General features: G+C 37.9%; 1 protein-coding gene across 1 annotated transcript in view; it reads left to right on the forward strand.

The window, feature by feature from the left end:
* LOC149782723 (CD109 antigen-like) overlaps positions 1-18,328 on the forward strand; it is a 264,351-nt gene that overhangs the window by 88,286 nt on the left and 157,737 nt on the right. Inside the window, exons 9-11 of the mRNA XM_089934226.1 lie at positions 3,264-3,348; positions 4,993-5,107; positions 8,597-8,848. Coding sequence (XP_089790352.1) covers positions 3,264-3,348; positions 4,993-5,107; positions 8,597-8,848 — 452 coding nt within the window. The remainder of the gene's footprint in view (positions 1-3,263; positions 3,349-4,992; positions 5,108-8,596; positions 8,849-18,328) is intronic.

The following is an 18,328-nucleotide window of genomic DNA, read 5'->3' on the forward strand; positions in this document are numbered from 1 at the left end:
TTTTCTAACTTACAAGATGTGTAATTTATAAAGTTTGTACATATTAAACAGTATGACATATGAGTTAGAATGATATGGAAATGTATTTAGTAAAGGAAATATAATAATAGTCTCTGCTAGACGTTAATGTTTCTATTCGATTTTGAGAATATGTACCATTTTCAGGAACTCGAGAATAAAACAGATCCGAGTATCTAGATGCATATGTGCAGATTAATCTTCCATTATTTTTGGTATACTCATAACGATACGATTTTTATAACTGCAGGCAACAATGTGCAAAGGATTCCCAGCTATTCTCTATATCTTACACAAATATAGTTTCCTTAGTGCAACTGTTTGTAATGAAGTATTTCACTTCAAAAGATATGTCAGTAGGTTCACATGCTATGTACACATTAATGTAGTACCTAATATTCTTTAAATAGACAGAGGAATATCATCTGTATATAACATTTAACAGATATATTCAGAAACATTTAACTCCTCTATGGTCCAATAATTAGGTGTTGTTTATATGAGATCATTGTATTATTCCGACACCATTATCTCTTTCATTAGTTACTGATCTAATATGTCGCGAATTGTAAAGCTTAGACACGTACAAATATGTGGTTTTCTTGAACCTTGTGCACATTTTACCAACCTGAAAATCATCTCTCTCTCTCTCTCTCTCTCTCTCTCCATATTTCTGTACCTTCCTTATGGAAGACATTGACATGAAACCTTTCCAACATTGCTTGGCTATTTAAATATCTGATAGGCGTGGTCCACTGATAGTCATCTCTCTTCGATCTGTGGCCGTAGCAGTGTTCCTATTTGCTCATGCAGAATGAATCCTGCCGACCAAAAACCATATAAATGAATGAATGGTATCAGATGGGCTTCACTTGTCATTTGCAGCATAAAATATATGTATAATGGGACGGGTTAGTCATTGGTAACGTTTCCGGTCATTCCCTTGCTATGTCTGGATATTAAAACATTGTTGCAGTAACCTGAAAGCAAAGTAACCAGATATCCTGTAATTTCTAGACTGTTCAAATTCCTTGCCTGAATTTCTGTCCAAAAGGCCCAGTGCTACGCGAGAAGAATAGTGATTAATGTATTAGGTCATTTGTGCCCATTTTGTACTTGTTATATTTTCAACATCTTTTGCCATTGTTAACTTTTTATTACACTAATACCAAATAACCTTGTTGTAAGTTTTTTTTTTAAATTTTTAAATACTATAAAACACAAATCTAAATTTTGACACATTTTATTACGTTTGACCTATTTTCCTTCAAATAATTTTGGCAGAAAAATACAATAAATCTTCTGATTTATGCTATCACTGTTTTGTATTCATTTGAAACTTTCTGTTCAAGTTTTACCTTCTTTCATTCACTTTCTCGAATCTTTGACGTATTACAAAGTTTTCATTAACGTTTCTATAGTTTCATTAATTTGTATTATTATTAAAGTATAAAATATGTTACGTAGTATTTAAAACAATTAGTATGTACTCATTGGGATTCAAAATTAATATTAAAATACCTAATGTTTGACAGCAATTAGATCAGAAAAAATTCATTTACAAAATTGTTATTCACTTCATTGACAACTGAAAAGACAAATTAAATTTCAGCGAATGATACTGGCAGAGATAGAACGAATAGTTTTTGACTAACTCTAATAGAGATTTAGGAGAAAGTGTAAATATAACAGTAACATATAGGAATAAACCTATACTACCAAAATATAAAAATCACTAAGTAAATTAAAGTCAAAACCCGTAGTTAGACCTGTAAAAACATGTTTTGTCAAACATCAATAGACGAGTCTTTAATAAATAGTAAAATAAAATAGCCAACATTACTCTCGTGTCAAACAAAATAGTAGAGTTGAGAACTAAAAGTATCAAAGTCACATATACCGAAATTGTTGCTGCTTTGAGATGTTGGCGATACAACTGTGATGTCCTTATTGTTGACAGATAACACATTATGTGCATTTTAATCTAATGAAAGACAATATGACATATGTTATTAAGTAAACGATTACAAAGGAGCCTCTGTCTGCGTGGGTTCGAGTCTCGGATTCGGCTAATATGGGTATGTGAGAAAGCTTGCCAGTAGCTTCTCGTGGGTCGATGGTTCTTTCCGGGGTTTTCCCGGGTTCTTCCTCCACCATTAATACTGGCCGCCATGTATAGCCTATCGTGTGCTGAAAAATGGCGTTAAACCCTACAACAACAACAACAATTACAAAGGAGGAAATGCTAGATTTTAGATGGAATTGGATGAAGCAGTTATAAAGTTAGCTTTAAAAGTAGAAAGTTACTATCCATTTAGAATTTTCTAAAGTATAAAATAAATTAATGTTCTAAGTTAGAATGAAATTATAGATACAAGATTGACGAAATAATATTGAAAAATTTGTTTATTATTAGCATTAGAAGTTTCCACAATCAGAACAAAACGAATTGACTTAATGTCTAGCAGATCTAATGAAATAGAAGGATAGATGAGCGAGTTGCATAGTTAACAAAAATACCACAATAACTATTAAAAATGTAGATGATATAATTCTTTGTTCAAATCAGAGTCATTATTAAGACCAGGAATAAATCATCGGGATTCAAAATACATCATTTCTAAATATCAGAAATTGTTTTAATATATATATATATATATATATATATATATATATATATATATATATATATATATATATATATATATATATATATATATATATATATATATATATATAATCAAAGCAAGTATATCTGAGTATCAATATTACAAGCAGCAGATGGAGAATAGAAAAAAGCCCCACTGCATACAATTGATGATTTTAAAGTTTGATATATTTTTCTATGATAATGATTATGCTATTATTGCAAAACTGGAAAGCCTGTTGCATACATATCTCGAAAAAGCTAGTATTTTTGCTGTAATTGTACCATGAATTTGTATCGAAATATAAAGTTTGCGAAATATTAGATGCTATGTTACTAAAATAAACCTCCATTACATAAAGGGTAATTTAGGCTAATTTCGAATAAATTGTATTTGCACACACAGAGCTAATAAGAGTAAGATGTATTGCTTGTTTGAAAATAGAGTCCCGTAAATTGCATGAAAAATCGTACGGCGTGCAATGATAACTGAATGCATCAAAGATTTATATTCATATCTTAAAAGTTAAATTCTTTAGAAATAACGATATTCAAGAAAATGGAATACATTTGTCGTTATTATCGTCTTTTCTTGCAGTATTGCCAAAGTTTGAAGTCTCGGTGGAGCTCCCACCATTTATTTTAACATCAGACAGAGACGTGAAAGGTTCAGTGAAAGCAAAGTAAGTAAATTTTTTTTGCAATCTGACTCAATTTATTAGTTAGCTTGTTAGCAAAAGGGGCACGGAAGAAAATTAAAAGCTGTACATATAATGTGCATAGCGTTTTTGCTTCATTCCATGTCATTAGACAACTGTTAGGAATGACAAAAATCAAAGGGAAATAATGCTATTTAGCATTTTGCTTTAAAAAACAGTCGAGTTTTTGAAGAATCGAGTTCGTCAGGTCCGATTGTCTATCTATTCTTCGACCCTCCGATTGTCTGCGAATTTCTTACAGAACACATAGCTCAACGATTATAGGTTCTATCATCATGCAGATGGATATTGAAACTTTTTTTAATAATGTTAACATTCTCAAAGAGAGTTGTCTTCCTTTGCTGTTTGTGGTGAGAGGGGTTGTTGTTAACATAGTTATTGTCTTTTATTTTCCAGTTTGTCTTTATCGTCACAATTTTCAATAGTTAGTATTCCAAAGTAAATATCTGAGATATCCTTCTGTCTCTTCGCTATTAGGTTTATACTGAGAAAGGGTGAAGTAAATCAGACAAGTCTGCAATTTGCCAGCATCTTTTTTACTGCATCCATGGTCAGTTTTTAAGTTTTTATTCAGTATACGTGAGCCACTAGTGGCAATATATATATATATATATATATATATATATATATATATATATATATATATATATATATATATATATACCACCTGGTATTAAACCAAGCTTAAAGGGGCTCTTGACAGATATTATATTATGTGTGATCAGAATATCATATAATTCCTTAACAGTTTTCAGTTTTTGTAATCGTGGGATCCAGAGATAAGCTCTTTCCCCGAAGCTCTTTTATATATAGCTGTCAATAATGATAATAAATAACGTGCTTGCTTTGAATTTCTTAAGAATAGCAACAAAACAAAGGTGCTTTGCTCGTTCTGCGTGAAGTTAGATTCCGTCGATGCACTGAATGTGCTTTCTTTCTGTAAGAACCCTTGTTTTGAAACTTCTGTTCTTCATTTGGGAGGGCTATTTGCATAACCGAGTGACACATGACACTGTTGCAGGGGTGTTAGATCGTCGGCACACGTTCAATTTGTAATGGAAATGCATTAAAATATCTAATTCAGTTTTATATTTGTTATTCTTTGTAATTCGATTTCCTAGTGGGTGTATTCACCTGCATTGTTAGATCTTCTTCCGTCTTTGCTCTATATCGTGTGTGTGTGTGTGTTGGGGGGGGGGTGTCGTAGTGTGGGGTGGGGGAATAGCTCATATTCGAGTTGATGAAGGCGATGTTGTAAGGGAACTAGCTGAAGGGTGTTTAAGCTCGCGGCACGGGTGCAATTCCTGTTTGGAAGTAGTTACACCCCATCCCCTCCCCGCTTTATTTCTCTCCCTTTTGGACAGGGCAGTGAAAGGGAGATTCGAATTTGCAAAAGAAATGCTGAAACAAGCCTTGTCAAAGAGAAAAGAACGCTAAATGACTCACGTCCAACATCATGTATTTTATGATATGTGACGGTATAGTGGAGTGGTATGTGTTCTTAGAAACAATTACATAAGTCTTAAAATATATCTAAGCTTATTGTTCGATTGATTTATCCCCCATTCCGGTTCGAGCTACATATACGAAACAATACTATCATTGCAGGTACACATACGGAGAGCCTGTCGTTGGGACAGTTAAGATCAAAGTAGATATTGATTATTATTTGGCTCCTTGGAGGTATCAAGGGCAGACTATTATGCTGGAAAATACATTTGAAGTAAGTAAATCTTTTACAGCTGTCGACTTTGTTATGGGTTAGAAATGTGATAGAATAATTTTACAGTCTATATTATCATATGTTAGACGAAAAAGAAGACACCCCCCCCAAAAAAACAAAGCTCTAACATGGCCTCGTTCGATCAAAGTTATCACAAGACTTAATGATATCTTCATCATACGTGGATCTGGCAAAAATTCTATTAAAAGTTTTTCTCCTAACATTACAACAACGTTTTCACAAAACTTCACAAAAGTGATTTCATTGGCTGATGAAGTGATGTTATGTCTTTCACGTGTATATAGATTCTTTCAAAAGATTTAAACATGCCTCTTGCATCAGCGTCTGTTTTTGTAGAATTAGAATATATTCTTTCTAAGCGTTCAAGATAATCTTACCTTGAATGATTACAGAAATTATGTATAAAAAAAATTTGAGGCAGAAAGAGATGTCTCTGTAATTACACTTCTACGTAGCTTCACTGAGCCATGGAATCTTTGACCAGACTATCTAATGAGGTTATTTATCGGAGTCATGTGAACATCCTGTTGAGTATACATGTATTTATGTATGTATGTATGTATGCATGCATGTATGTATGTATGTATGTATGTATGTATGTATGTATGTATGTATGTATGTATGTATGTGTGTATGTATGTATGCATGTATGTATGCATGTATGTATGTGTGTGTATATGTGTGTGCGTGTGTGTGTATAGGTTACTGCATTTGTATGTGAAAATATGAAGGGTCTTGCAGTATCCATAAGACAAAACGAGTCCATATTTTCCCATACAAATGCAGTAACCTTTTTATTACATACTCATTTTCTTATTCTACCTAAGGTTCAATTATATAAAAAATACGCTACAAGGAACAAAGTAATTGAATGTATGCTGCATTCCAAAATAAAAACACAAGTGCAGATTCATCAGTAGACAAGAACATTATTAATGTGCACATAACTCAGCCTAGCGAGATTTGAACTTAGTCGCGGGCTCGACATCACTTTCAAAAATAATTGTCGCTTTTGGTCTACTTAAAATTGAAATTTAGAGTCATATTGTGAATGAATGCGCATTGCAACAGCTTTCCCATTTGGTCTGGAATTAATGGATTCTGTTTGGTCGATTCTACTCAATTCCGCTGAACCTGGATTATTACCTCTGTCAATTGCATACAAAAATTCATGTGTCTGTGATTTGATCAGGGAGAGATGTGTCTTGACTCAGCTTCATGTGTGTTTCTGTTCTGTCGTTGCATGCTTGGAATTATAATGTGGGAAATATATGAATTTTTTCAATTGTAATTATCAAAAAGACGCTATCGAGTATCACCTTCATTTCATTTCGAGTGCAGTAAGAAGAATGTTATTTCCCTTGGAACGTAGTCGAAATTCTGCGTTAGTTGTGGACCTTTCCACTAGAAGTTCATTCATTTGCCTGTTAGAAAGTTTCATTTGTGACTCAGAAAACTCGCCCACATTGTTCATTTTATCATCTCGACTTTCAAATAGACGAAACACAGCTGTTTAGGTCATTCACAAACAAATTTAGTAAACTTAAACCTAAATTCTACTACATGAATGTACTTGAATTCTTTATAAAGTAGTTCTCTATACACTATGCTATTTGTAGGCACACGTGTCGCATACGTGCGTGCAATATCAGGGTGTTTAGTATCGTAGAATACTGCACGATTCTGATAATGTAAAGTTGACGGAGAAAAAGGAACATATAATAAATATGTATGTATGTATGTATGTATGTATGTATGTATGTATGTATGTATGTATGTATGTATGTATGTATGTACACTTGTATGTACGTATTACATGGCCTTTAATAATATTAAATACTAACAAAAGAAAACACTGGCTTACTTAAATGTACAGAGAGCGCACTAAAATATCAATACACGCATATAGGTGAAAAGTGTGATATTATACCTCCATGTTCAGATTTGAGGGTATATTGTTCCAAGCTCAGTATAAGCTGTAGGTATAATATACTTCTATTATTTGCAACAGAGAGAATACGAAAATATATGCCTCATTATTTTTCTTTGAGAACATCTGTTAATATAAATAAACAGCACGTAATAATATATGCTCGAAATAACGTAGCTATGATGTCAAGTAGAATTATAAATGCAATCAATGAACTGTAAGAATCAACGTTCGTAATAAAGCTTGTTCAACATGTCAGAAATATTGATTTTAAACAACGTGGCCCAATATTTGTACATGTATATGGAGGGCCAAATCATCGAAAGGAACCATCAATAGATGGATGGAAAAACAAAATGATAAACAAAATGATCATAACGTAACTTTGTCAAAGGTAACTTTGAAAGACACATACATTTACTTTTTAAAGTTATTTTTATATTGCAAATAACAGCACGTTGTAAAGTAACAGAAATTTCACAAACTTCAAACTAGAAGAATATAGAAAATAAAGAGACCTCGTATAAACTAAGAAAAGTTCTACCCAGATTATATTCAATTATTTTGAATTTATAGCCAGATTATATTCAGTTCGATTGGAAAAAAATTATAGTCTAGAATCAGCAGTATTTATTTTTAGATTGGACTATAAAGGTAAAATATAAAAACAGTACAAAAAAGCCTTAGGGGGAGGTTGACGGTTAGCATACAAGATATAATGTATATTAACCCCATTTCATTGTATATTTGGCGGAGGAAGAAAACCAGTGACCCACGAGAAGCTAATTTTAAGCTTTCTCACATGCCCATACCGATCAGGCCGTGACTCGGGACCACGCGGACAGAGCTGAAATGTCAGTGATCCTGGCGGGAGCCTTACACCATTCGGACATTTATTTGATTGAGAGAGAGAGAGAGAGAGAGAGAGAGAGAGAGAGAGACAGAGAGTGTGTTTATATGTGTTTGATTTGGATTTTTAACGTAGCTTTAACACTTTATTGGTCATATCGCTACGATGTCTGCAACGTGGCAGTTTATACTGATGGCTAGCACTGGGGCATCGTGCCGCAGACATGTAGCATGATGTCTCACCCAATCACATTATCCTGACACCAGGCCGACCAGTCCTAAAATTAACCTCTTAATACTGAGCACCAAGCGAGGCAGCTGTTAGTACCATTTTTAATAATCTTTGGTATGACTCAGCCAGTGTTTCAATCCGCGATCTCCCGCATCCGGGATGGACGCTCTAACCACTAGGCCGCCGGGGCGGTTATTTTATAGATATAGTATGTATGTATGCATGTATGTATGTATGTATGTATGTATGTATGTATGTATGTATATTTAGATGCTGTTTTTATAATATATTCATGGTAATTTTAAACAATCGACTTTACGGGGACATTTTGTAACATTAAGTCTTGACTTTCGTGGTGATTTTTTGGTGATGTTTGCAACGCTCGTATATTATCGCACCTCATATCAACTCTTTTTGCTCACTGACCAGTATTTCCACTACTTTGTCTCTCTGCTAGATAAATGGTGAGGCACAGTTCACAGTTCCGCTGGATAGAGTTCAAAACGAGGTGGACGCCAGTACATTCATATCCCTTGCCAGTAAACTGGCTGGTTGCCACCTGATAGTCGTTGCCGAAGTGACAGAGCGTCTAAACAATGTTACGAGAAACGGATCAGCTAGTGTGCAGTTTTATGACCAACCATATGGCATGACATTTTCCAGCGACAGCCCAAGATACTTCAAACCCGGACTACCTTATAAATCCTACGTAAGAAAAGAAAGTCATTGATAGCTATCATACTTTGAAATGCAGTCGTGCGGTCTGTACGAAAATACTTATCGATATTACTCGAAATTAACCCCATTATCAGTTTTATTTTTGCACTTGATGTTCAGCTAATGAAGAAAATGTGGCTCATATGTACTATGAGCAACGATGGTGTATGTGTTTAACCTAAAAACTATATAAGCAGCAGGGAGGGCGAATCCTACAAAGGTCTAGAGACCACCAAATGATAAAATAAGCCTTAAAAAAAAGCTAATCCTACAACAGCAACAAGACAAAAAAACGCGACCCCCCCCCCCTCAACTTGTTGTCGCCCCCGGGGCTGCTCTCTTCGAGTTTCTCACGTTAACCATACAATGTATCAAGTCCGATACGGTATCGTGTCCGCGGGTCGTGTAAATTTATTGTCACAAATCCATGCGGGGAAATTAAATCATTGACAAATAAATAATGGCAAATATCGGAGAAGCACTTACTACTAGATTAGCTCGAGAACGTCTCGAAGCAATTCAGAAATTTCTTCCTGTCCGTGATAGTGTCAGACAAAAATTACAACTAAGACAGCAAGCGCGGGAAGTCTTTGCAGAATCCGCGGAGGAATTATTTAAACCCGTGACCAAAGCTACTGAGAAAGTTACAACTGTCATCAAAGAAGATCTTCTTCCGGTATCAAAACAAACTGCGACGCAGGCTGAAAAAATAGCAAGAAGAACTAAACAGACAAAAAAGATTTTACGAGATCTTCCAACTGGTATAGCTGCGGCTCAACCTCCACCTGTCGGTGAAGAAATACTTGAGGGTACTGACGTCGCCGCCGGGGAAGAAAAACCAGTAAAAGAAAACGTAGAATTAGCTGCAAAATTTAAGAAAGGTGTTGCTGAAGATATTAAAAATTCTAAACCAGAAGAATTAGTTAAAAAAATATTAATGAGTATGTTTAATAAATCTAAAATTTTAAACCCTCCCCACGATAAAGTAACTGATGATAATCTTATCAAATGGATATATCGAATACGCTCAGGCAAGGCGCAGGCTAGAGATGATGATTTAGAGTATAGAATTCTTAATGAAGAAGTAAAAAAACTTTATAACGAGCGAATGAACCAACTAAAACAAAAACAGCTCGCCGAGTATCAACTTCCTCCACCTCTGCAACAACAGCAACCTTCTTCTCCACCGCAGCAGCAGCAACAAACTCGGCAGCGGAAAAAACAACCTCCACCACCGCAGCCACAACTTCGACCGCAATCTCCAGAGGAAGAATTTCACGACGCACCAGCCGCTACAGGTAGTGGTCTTGGTGGTCACATTACTTGCCCTGATAATATCGTCAATGACGTATCACGGTTGGAAGTTCTCATCGGAGGAAGACGTGCCGGAAACAACTCTCCGGAAATTATAAACGAAGCCGCAAATATCTGTCAGAGATTATTTCAGCGTGGCATCATGGATATCGGCGTTTACCGGGGACTCATTGATGAACTCGCAGACGGTTACCACAGCGACTAGCAAATTTAGTTAGAGAAACAATAATTAAATAAAATGATCGTGCACAATTCTCAACCCGGACACGGCCGCGTGCTACAAGTCCGCGTAGTGAACTCGCGATTACCAGTCTACAGAGCAACCTACGGAGATGGTCTCGGTGATACAATTACTGGTTTGTTTTCAAGAATAGCCCCTAAGGCATTACCGATTGCAAAACAATTGTCGATGAAAGCTATTGATGTCATTAAGGATAAAGCCCTTGGATCTGTTGGTGATCTCGCCGGGAAGGCATTCGCGTCAATCAAGGACAGACTGTCACGGTTAATTCGCAGATCAAAAAAACCACCACCGGTGAAACTGGCCAGTACTGAACTTATGCCAGCGGATGTCGGTAAAATAATAAATCAGGCCGCCAATCAAAAACTTGCAGAGCTTGTAACCCAAACACCCGAACAAATAAATACAAGCCTGATATCAGGAAGCGGAATTTCCCGAAGTGGTCTTCGTTTTAGACGACAATAATTTTATATAAAATGTTTAAACGTGTATCTGATCCAGCATTTGATATGGATGCACCAACGCTCAAAGATGAATCTGTTCGCGATTATCAGTATTATTCTTACGAAGCAAGAAATCCCAATCAGCGAGGACGAATTGAATTACAAGTTCAGGACACAAGTAGATATTTCTTGCCCGCTGAAGCATTTCTTGAAGTCACGGGGAAAATTGTAACAGATGTTGACGCTAATGTAGCATATGGAGCTGATTTCCGAGCTGGTCTTGTCAACAACGGTATCATGGCACTATTCAAAAGTGCTTCATACAGCATTGACGGGAGAGAAATTGAAACGATTCAGGATAATGTTGACGTTGCTACAACAATCGTGGGATTAGCGAGATACTCAGATGATTACACTAGATCAGCTGGTCCGACTATGATGTTCGCTAAGGATAATTCTGATCATCCGGATCATAGATCTAGCATTATAAGACAACCAACCAACCGTGCTGCTCCTCCTGTTGCTATTGATACAGTAGAGAATTTACCATTTCCCAACCCTAATTACAATTTAGGTTTTGCTACGCGTAAATTAATGTTATCCGGCGCAGATAGACAATTCTCATGCGCAATTCCATTGTCTCACATCTTTGGGTTCTGCAGAAATGTCAGAAAGGTTATTTTTGGAGCCAAGCATACAGTTGTACTTGTACGAAAAGGTGATGACAACGACGCTATCTGGCGAGAAGGTGTTGGTCCTGCTGCTGATCAGGGTAAAGTAATATTACTCAAACTTGCGTTGTGGATGCCAGTAATGTCTCCATCACTCGCTGAAGAGCAACGGTTACTCTCTTTTATGGACACAGGTGGTAAATCACTGATATCATGGTTGACAACAACAACAGATTCTATTCAAGGTGCCGGTATTGGACAGTTTACGTGGCACATCGCATCACAGCAGGGGGTGTCAGCACCACGACATATTTTTATAGCACTCCAGGCTAACGCGAGAGTAAATAGTCAAATACGTTCGCATATGATATTTGACCACCTTCGGGTCAGCGGGGTTTCGCTGCGAATAAACGGGCATCAAGAACCATCCGAGGATATAGTGATAGATTTTACAAGTAATCAAGTCGCCCGTGCGTATCACAATCTAATGACATTTATGGGACGTGATCAGAATATTGATACCGGGTTGCAGATATCACAACTGGATTTTACAACGCTGTATCCGATTTATTACTTTTCGCTGGAACATTTGGATCTAACCAAACAATCTGTCGTTGATATACACTTCAAGGCTAACGTGGGCGAGTTTCCCATTGGTGGTTTCAGAGCTGTCGCGGTTATACTCTCCGATAAAGCAATGCTGCTTGAAGGTGTTGGCGGACGAATGAGGGTCATCGACGCTCCAATCGAGAATATGTAACGCAATTAAAATCAAACTTAAGATATAATGTCATACAGTCATGTTAATGTCACCTTGACTTCCGGTCAAACGAAGAAATTGCAATCGAAACACGCAAGCACTTGCGGGACATCAATAACACTAAAACGAGATCAGATTACTGGTGGTCCAAACAAGCTGTCGTTGACTAATACTCAGATTAAACATTTTAATAAGGCACTAACAGCAAAAACCGGTATCCGCCTTGATTTCTCTGCTGCAGCTATCAAGGACATGACTAAAACCGGTGGAATATTTCCCCTCATCCCAATACTAGCTGCTGCAATTCCAGGATTACTCGGCGCAGCGGCAAAAGCTGCAGCGTTAGGTGCAGTTGGAACCGCAGCTGGAATGGCACTAAAAAAGGCAACGGGAAAAGGATACAAGAAAAAAAAGGGGAGATCCACTCGCGGATCAGGGCTAAGACTACCAGGAACTCCACCATCATGGTATCCAAAAAAATTCTAACGCCGTTGAGCAATTTTGATTTACTCGATGCTGTTAAAAAATTGCGTATAAAACATTTCAGAGGAGTATTTATGCGAGATCAATTACCGCAACGACCGAATAATCCAGAAACTGGCATTATCAATCTCGACAACAAAGATGGTCCGGGAACTCACTGGGTTGCTTACGCGATCGATCCACGTGGAATTATTTATTTCGATTCGTACGGTTTAGCACCGCCAGTTGAGTTTCTCAGGTATGTCCGCGGAGTGCCTCGCACTCTCAACAGCAGATTTTTTAATATTCCAGTGTGGCAGTCGACGCTACCAACACAAACATTAGTTGATCCGCCCATTTGTGGAAACGAGGTTTTAAATGTTCTTGATGCAATCTCAAGAAATCCAGCAACGTCTCCGCATCGAGTAGTGTATGAATATACCGCATCGAGAAATGCTAGGCATTTTCATGCTAGCATTTGAAAAACAGCAATAAGAATAATGGTGGATATTTACGGAAGACCTTTCACAAGAAAAGTCAAACCTGGCACAGATGTTGATCTCTCAAAATATGCGACCCGAGATGAAGTCGATAATCTTTTGAATATAGCTGGAGTTGACCCAGATGAAGTTGCTATTTTCCAAGACAAGCAAGGAAAACTAAGAACGAGCAACATTAAGTTCAATGACATAATTCGCAGAGTTCTTGGAGCTACCAAGGATAATTTCGTTGCATTTAGTGATGGCGGCCGGATCAAGGACTCGAACATATCAATCGCAAGCATCAAAGACAGTATTGATAAAGGTGTTGATAAATGTGTGAAAAAAGCCGGTGACACGATGACAGGCGAACTCAGCATGAATGGAAACAAAATAACCGTACTCAGAGATCCAGCCTCGAACGACGATGCAGCAAACAAACAATACGTCGACGCGCAGTACAAACTCGTTGTTGACCTAGTCAGCGACAAAGTAACAAAATCCGGCGACGTAATGACCGGCGGACTTGACATGAGCGGCAACAAAATAACCGCGTTAGCAAATCCCGAATCCGACCAGGATGCGTCAAACAAACAATACGTGGACATCGTCAACGGTAAACTAAATACGCTGCGTGCAGAGTATGATGTTCACGTGGGCGCGTTTACAAGACTTCGAAGAAACTTCTCAAAAACTGATGAGGCCGTGGATAAGTTCTTTGGGGATCCTCCAGTCGTCGACACGAAACTTTCTGAAATCATACCAAATCTTACTAATAACGCCAACGATATCAATAAGATTAATACCCGGTTAGGTGTAGTCAGAACGGAAAAAAGTTTTTCAGATCAAGTTCAGATAATAGAAAATAACATTAACACGATCAAACAAACACAGCAGAATATAGTATCGGGTATTCCTGAGATCGTTAACAAAACCAGTCTGATTAAAGTCCCCACTGGAGTTACTCCCGGGCATATCACCAACATCGTATTCACGGTATCATCGGGATTCGCAACATGGTCACGACAAAATAGCACTATCAAATATACAGCAACAACCACCGGTGTTTACAGGTTGTCTGTGTTTTCAGCCGCTAAATTTGAAATCTTCACAACATATCCTTGGAGACATTCCACCGATAAGTATTCCGGGGTTTGCACTGTAATACTAAACAGCGGAACCGAGGAAACATTTATGCTTGAAGCCGCCGACGATACTTTAACAGCAACATCTTACTGGTTTTGTTTGGAATTCGTCGCTGCAACGCCTCAATTGGTTACCGCGTAATTGAAAATCGCCGGCGATTTTAAATAATAATGTCAACGTTGAAATCCGAAACATTTCCAGATGCTCAACAATATCGATATAATCAAGTCCGTGAGTGGCAATCTGAGTTAAAAACTGTCATCGAAGTAACCAGTCAAAAAGTAAAAAAATACCGCAGACGCATAACAGTGTTAGACGTTATGGTTTATTCAGTATCCGCCGTTGTTGCATCCGCGGGAGTAATACTATCAGCGGTCACTCCAGTGACTGCAGTAGTCGCTGCCACGATCTCTGTTTCCGCTGCTACAGCAACAGCAGGAGTTTTCGGCATCATAGCAAAAAAATATCCTCGTGTGCTAACACAAAATTACACGATTACACGACAAAATTAAATACAGCCACGACCGCATATCAGAAATTATCATCGCTGATATCATCATCGTTAGACGCACAATCCAGCGACGCCGCGTTGATATCAGATTCTGAATTCAAACTAATGTCAGATGTGTACAATGACTATTTGAAAACTAAACAAATAAATAATGTCAGCGGGAACGCCACAAGAACTGCTTCAGCAAATAGTCACAAACACAACACCGGTAAGGACCACAATGATCTCAGTGTCCTCGACGACACCAGAATTCAGCATTAATTTTCCAACTCCAATTGCCGTGAACGAAATCGCGTTGGCGAAGCTCAGTGCGTATCACAGCTGGCCCAATATCAGGTCGGCATCATTTTCCGGTCAGCAGCCAAATAATTCGTTTGTGTTTTCGTGGAAAACCAAAGCCGACTCTGACGAATTCGACTGGGATACAATTACGCTACCCACTGGGAGTTATCAGATCGAAGAAATCAACGCGGAGATACAACGCCAAATAAAACGAATCACCGGCAAGGAAGCCAAAATATCTATAGCCGCGCACGAACCAACGCTGTCTGCGGTCATTGAAATCTCAACACCGGGATACGCCGTGGATATTTATAACAGCTCAATCCGAACAGTATTAGGATGGCCACAAGAACAACCCAAGGTCGAACCCGGTCCGGAACTGCCACCAAAACCATCGAAGTCGGATTTCGAGACCACCAAGGAAGAAATACACGACCTCAAGTACGGCGATTATTTTTCCCTTGCAGATAAACTATCAAAAGGAAAAGGAGAACTTTGGATGATAGATAATATTTGGTGGATCGTGTTTTCACGTGATTATGAAACTCCCATTGCAGTTAGTTACAATTTTGATGTTATAGAATCTAAATTTTTTATTCCGATATCGACTGAACATCAACGACAGTTACAATTGTTGCGGGGATATTTTCAAGATTATATCTCTGATATAACAAAACCTGGAACGGGAAACGCTAGCAGTTCTCGGAATGCTTTGCATTCTCGCGATAAAATTATCACCACCATAGAAAAACTAAACAAACTTGCATCCGCGATGGAAATCATAAATCTAAAAATAATTCAAATATTTCTGGCTGATCCTACCCCGGACAGAAGAATAAAATTTGCCACTGAGTTTGGTATTCGCGTGGAGGATATTCCAGATTTTAAGTTTCGGGGATATAACGCACCTGCGCTACGAAAATCAGTCCAGGATCTCATCGAGGAATCTTTCAAAGATATTCTTGCCGCGTATGCGAAAATAAAACCACAACCTGTTATTTTAAGACACGACAACAGTACAGCATCCGATGGCAGACACATCTCACCCGGGATCGTAAATATCACAGATGTGGTCGCGGTCAATCTTGTATGTGACGTCATCGACGGTAGCTACAGCGCATCAGATAATACTACGGCGACGCAGGGGTTTATCCTGTATACGTTCACACCAAAAGATCCGCCCGGGTTTCTGATTGTGCAAGAACCAATCAATGTGGTCTATCTGCGGTGTAATAATCCGTGGTTGTCAACGATAAATTTCAAACTTGCCGACCAACGTGGGAATCTGTTGGATTTGCGTGGTGAGACTGTGAGTATAAACCTGCTGGTGAAATCCTAATGGATTTTCGTCTTAAGACTTCTCATTTAAAAAATTACAGTTGTGTATAATGCACGAGTATATCCATGTCCGAGTTCGCGTACATGACAAACAAATTCTCAACGCGGCAATCAGGACCGCATTTGGAAATGCTGGCGTGAGAAGTCCCTTGGACTTCCGTGGAAACTCAAAGAGTTTCTCGGGACAGTATTCGGAACTTGACACTGTCGTGAGAAATGCTTTGCATTTCCCCGTCGGAATAGTCGTTGACGACCACGGCAGCGAAGACTTCTTGTTGACACGGCCACAACAAGAACAGTTACAGAAGTATCACACGATCACAGTTTTTTGTGACCAAGAACACATCATGAACTATTCTCATTCGTGTATTGATGCTGAAACACTCAAGCAAATCCTGGAACTCAAAGAGTTCTGAGAAATCAGAGATTTCCACGATTGCTCAGAAATGTTTCACATGAGAAATGTTTCACATTTCCAACGCTAGCGTTTCCACAGTAGAATTTCAAAGACAAAAAAAAAATAATACTTTTTTTTTACCCTTGGAAACTCACAATGGGGGGATCAAAGCATTTCTGGAAACGCGAGCGTTTCTAAGTCTCTTGGACTTCCAACGCTAGCGTGGATGAGAAGTCAGAGACTTCCATGGCAATCTCCGATTGCTCAGCCCCTTTGACTTCTGCGTCGGAATTCTTTATTTGACTTTTTAACAATCTCACTCTCGAGTTAATTAATTTTCGAGTCTCATACTCGTGTGATAGTGTAAGACGAATACTTTCAACTGCACGCGTCAACGGAATAAATTCAGATACCTGTTCGTGGGTAACTGTGGCAAGTGATCTATAAATGCAATTTTGCAGCATTTTAATGAACCTGTATCTCGCAGGAAGAGTATTCTTCTTCGTTGATAGCTCATTCAAGGATTCAAAATCTGACATAATTGTTTCAGCGTCTGTTAAAATATTAAAACCCCGCTGCTTCAATTTTTGAATTTCATCAATTACGATATTAATATTTTCGTAATTCATATATTATAACTATTTTTTTTTATCTAACTGGAAGTCTAAAGACTTCTCATGCATTGCATTTCTGCGGAAGTCATTGACTTTCTGCGTCTTAGACTTCCGAGTTGTCGACGTAACAAAATGAGATTTTTTGTTTTAGTCGTTTTGAAAATGCTGTTTTGCGGATCCCGGTTGCGACACGCTGTACAACAGTTGTGTAAATATCGAAATACTTGCCAGCTGCGGTCATTGACTGGAATACTATTTCGTCACCAGTCTGGGTATTTCGAGACTTAATAGCTCTTCTTGCAACTGTTTTACAACACCCTGTGTTACCCAGTAGGCAGTTCTTGCTCTGAGTGACCACGCGAAGATTGTTTATAGAGTTATCAAGTATGTTACCGTTAATGTGATCAATGACAAAACCCGGCTCGATTACTCCAAAGAAACATTCATAGACGAAACGATGACATAAATACCTCTTTGAGCACGTGGCAGTAAATCTTAAATAACCAGCATTATCAACTGTACCAACTGGTCGTCTTCGCGTGCAGTGTCGCACCGTGCCATCTCGGTTTGCCTCATAATTTGGAATAGTTGGATGTGCAACAAATTCTTGTTCGGGAACAAATTCTTGTTCGGGAACAAATTCTTGTTCGGGGACGAATTCTTGATTCATTATACTATAAGCAAATCATTTGTCTAATTCATAATTTGTCTGAAAACTTATTTATGTAATCACGCTCATGAAAATCAACCGCGGAAATATTATTTTTTTTAGTATAATATCGTTTAAGCTCGCGGTATCGTTTCCCACCGCAAC

This window comes from Sinohyriopsis cumingii, chromosome 15 (assembly GCF_028554795.1).
Source record: "Sinohyriopsis cumingii isolate HCF-2022 chromosome 15, ASM2855479v2, whole genome shotgun sequence".
Classification (NCBI taxonomy): Eukaryota; Metazoa; Mollusca; class Bivalvia; order Unionida; family Unionidae; genus Sinohyriopsis; species Sinohyriopsis cumingii.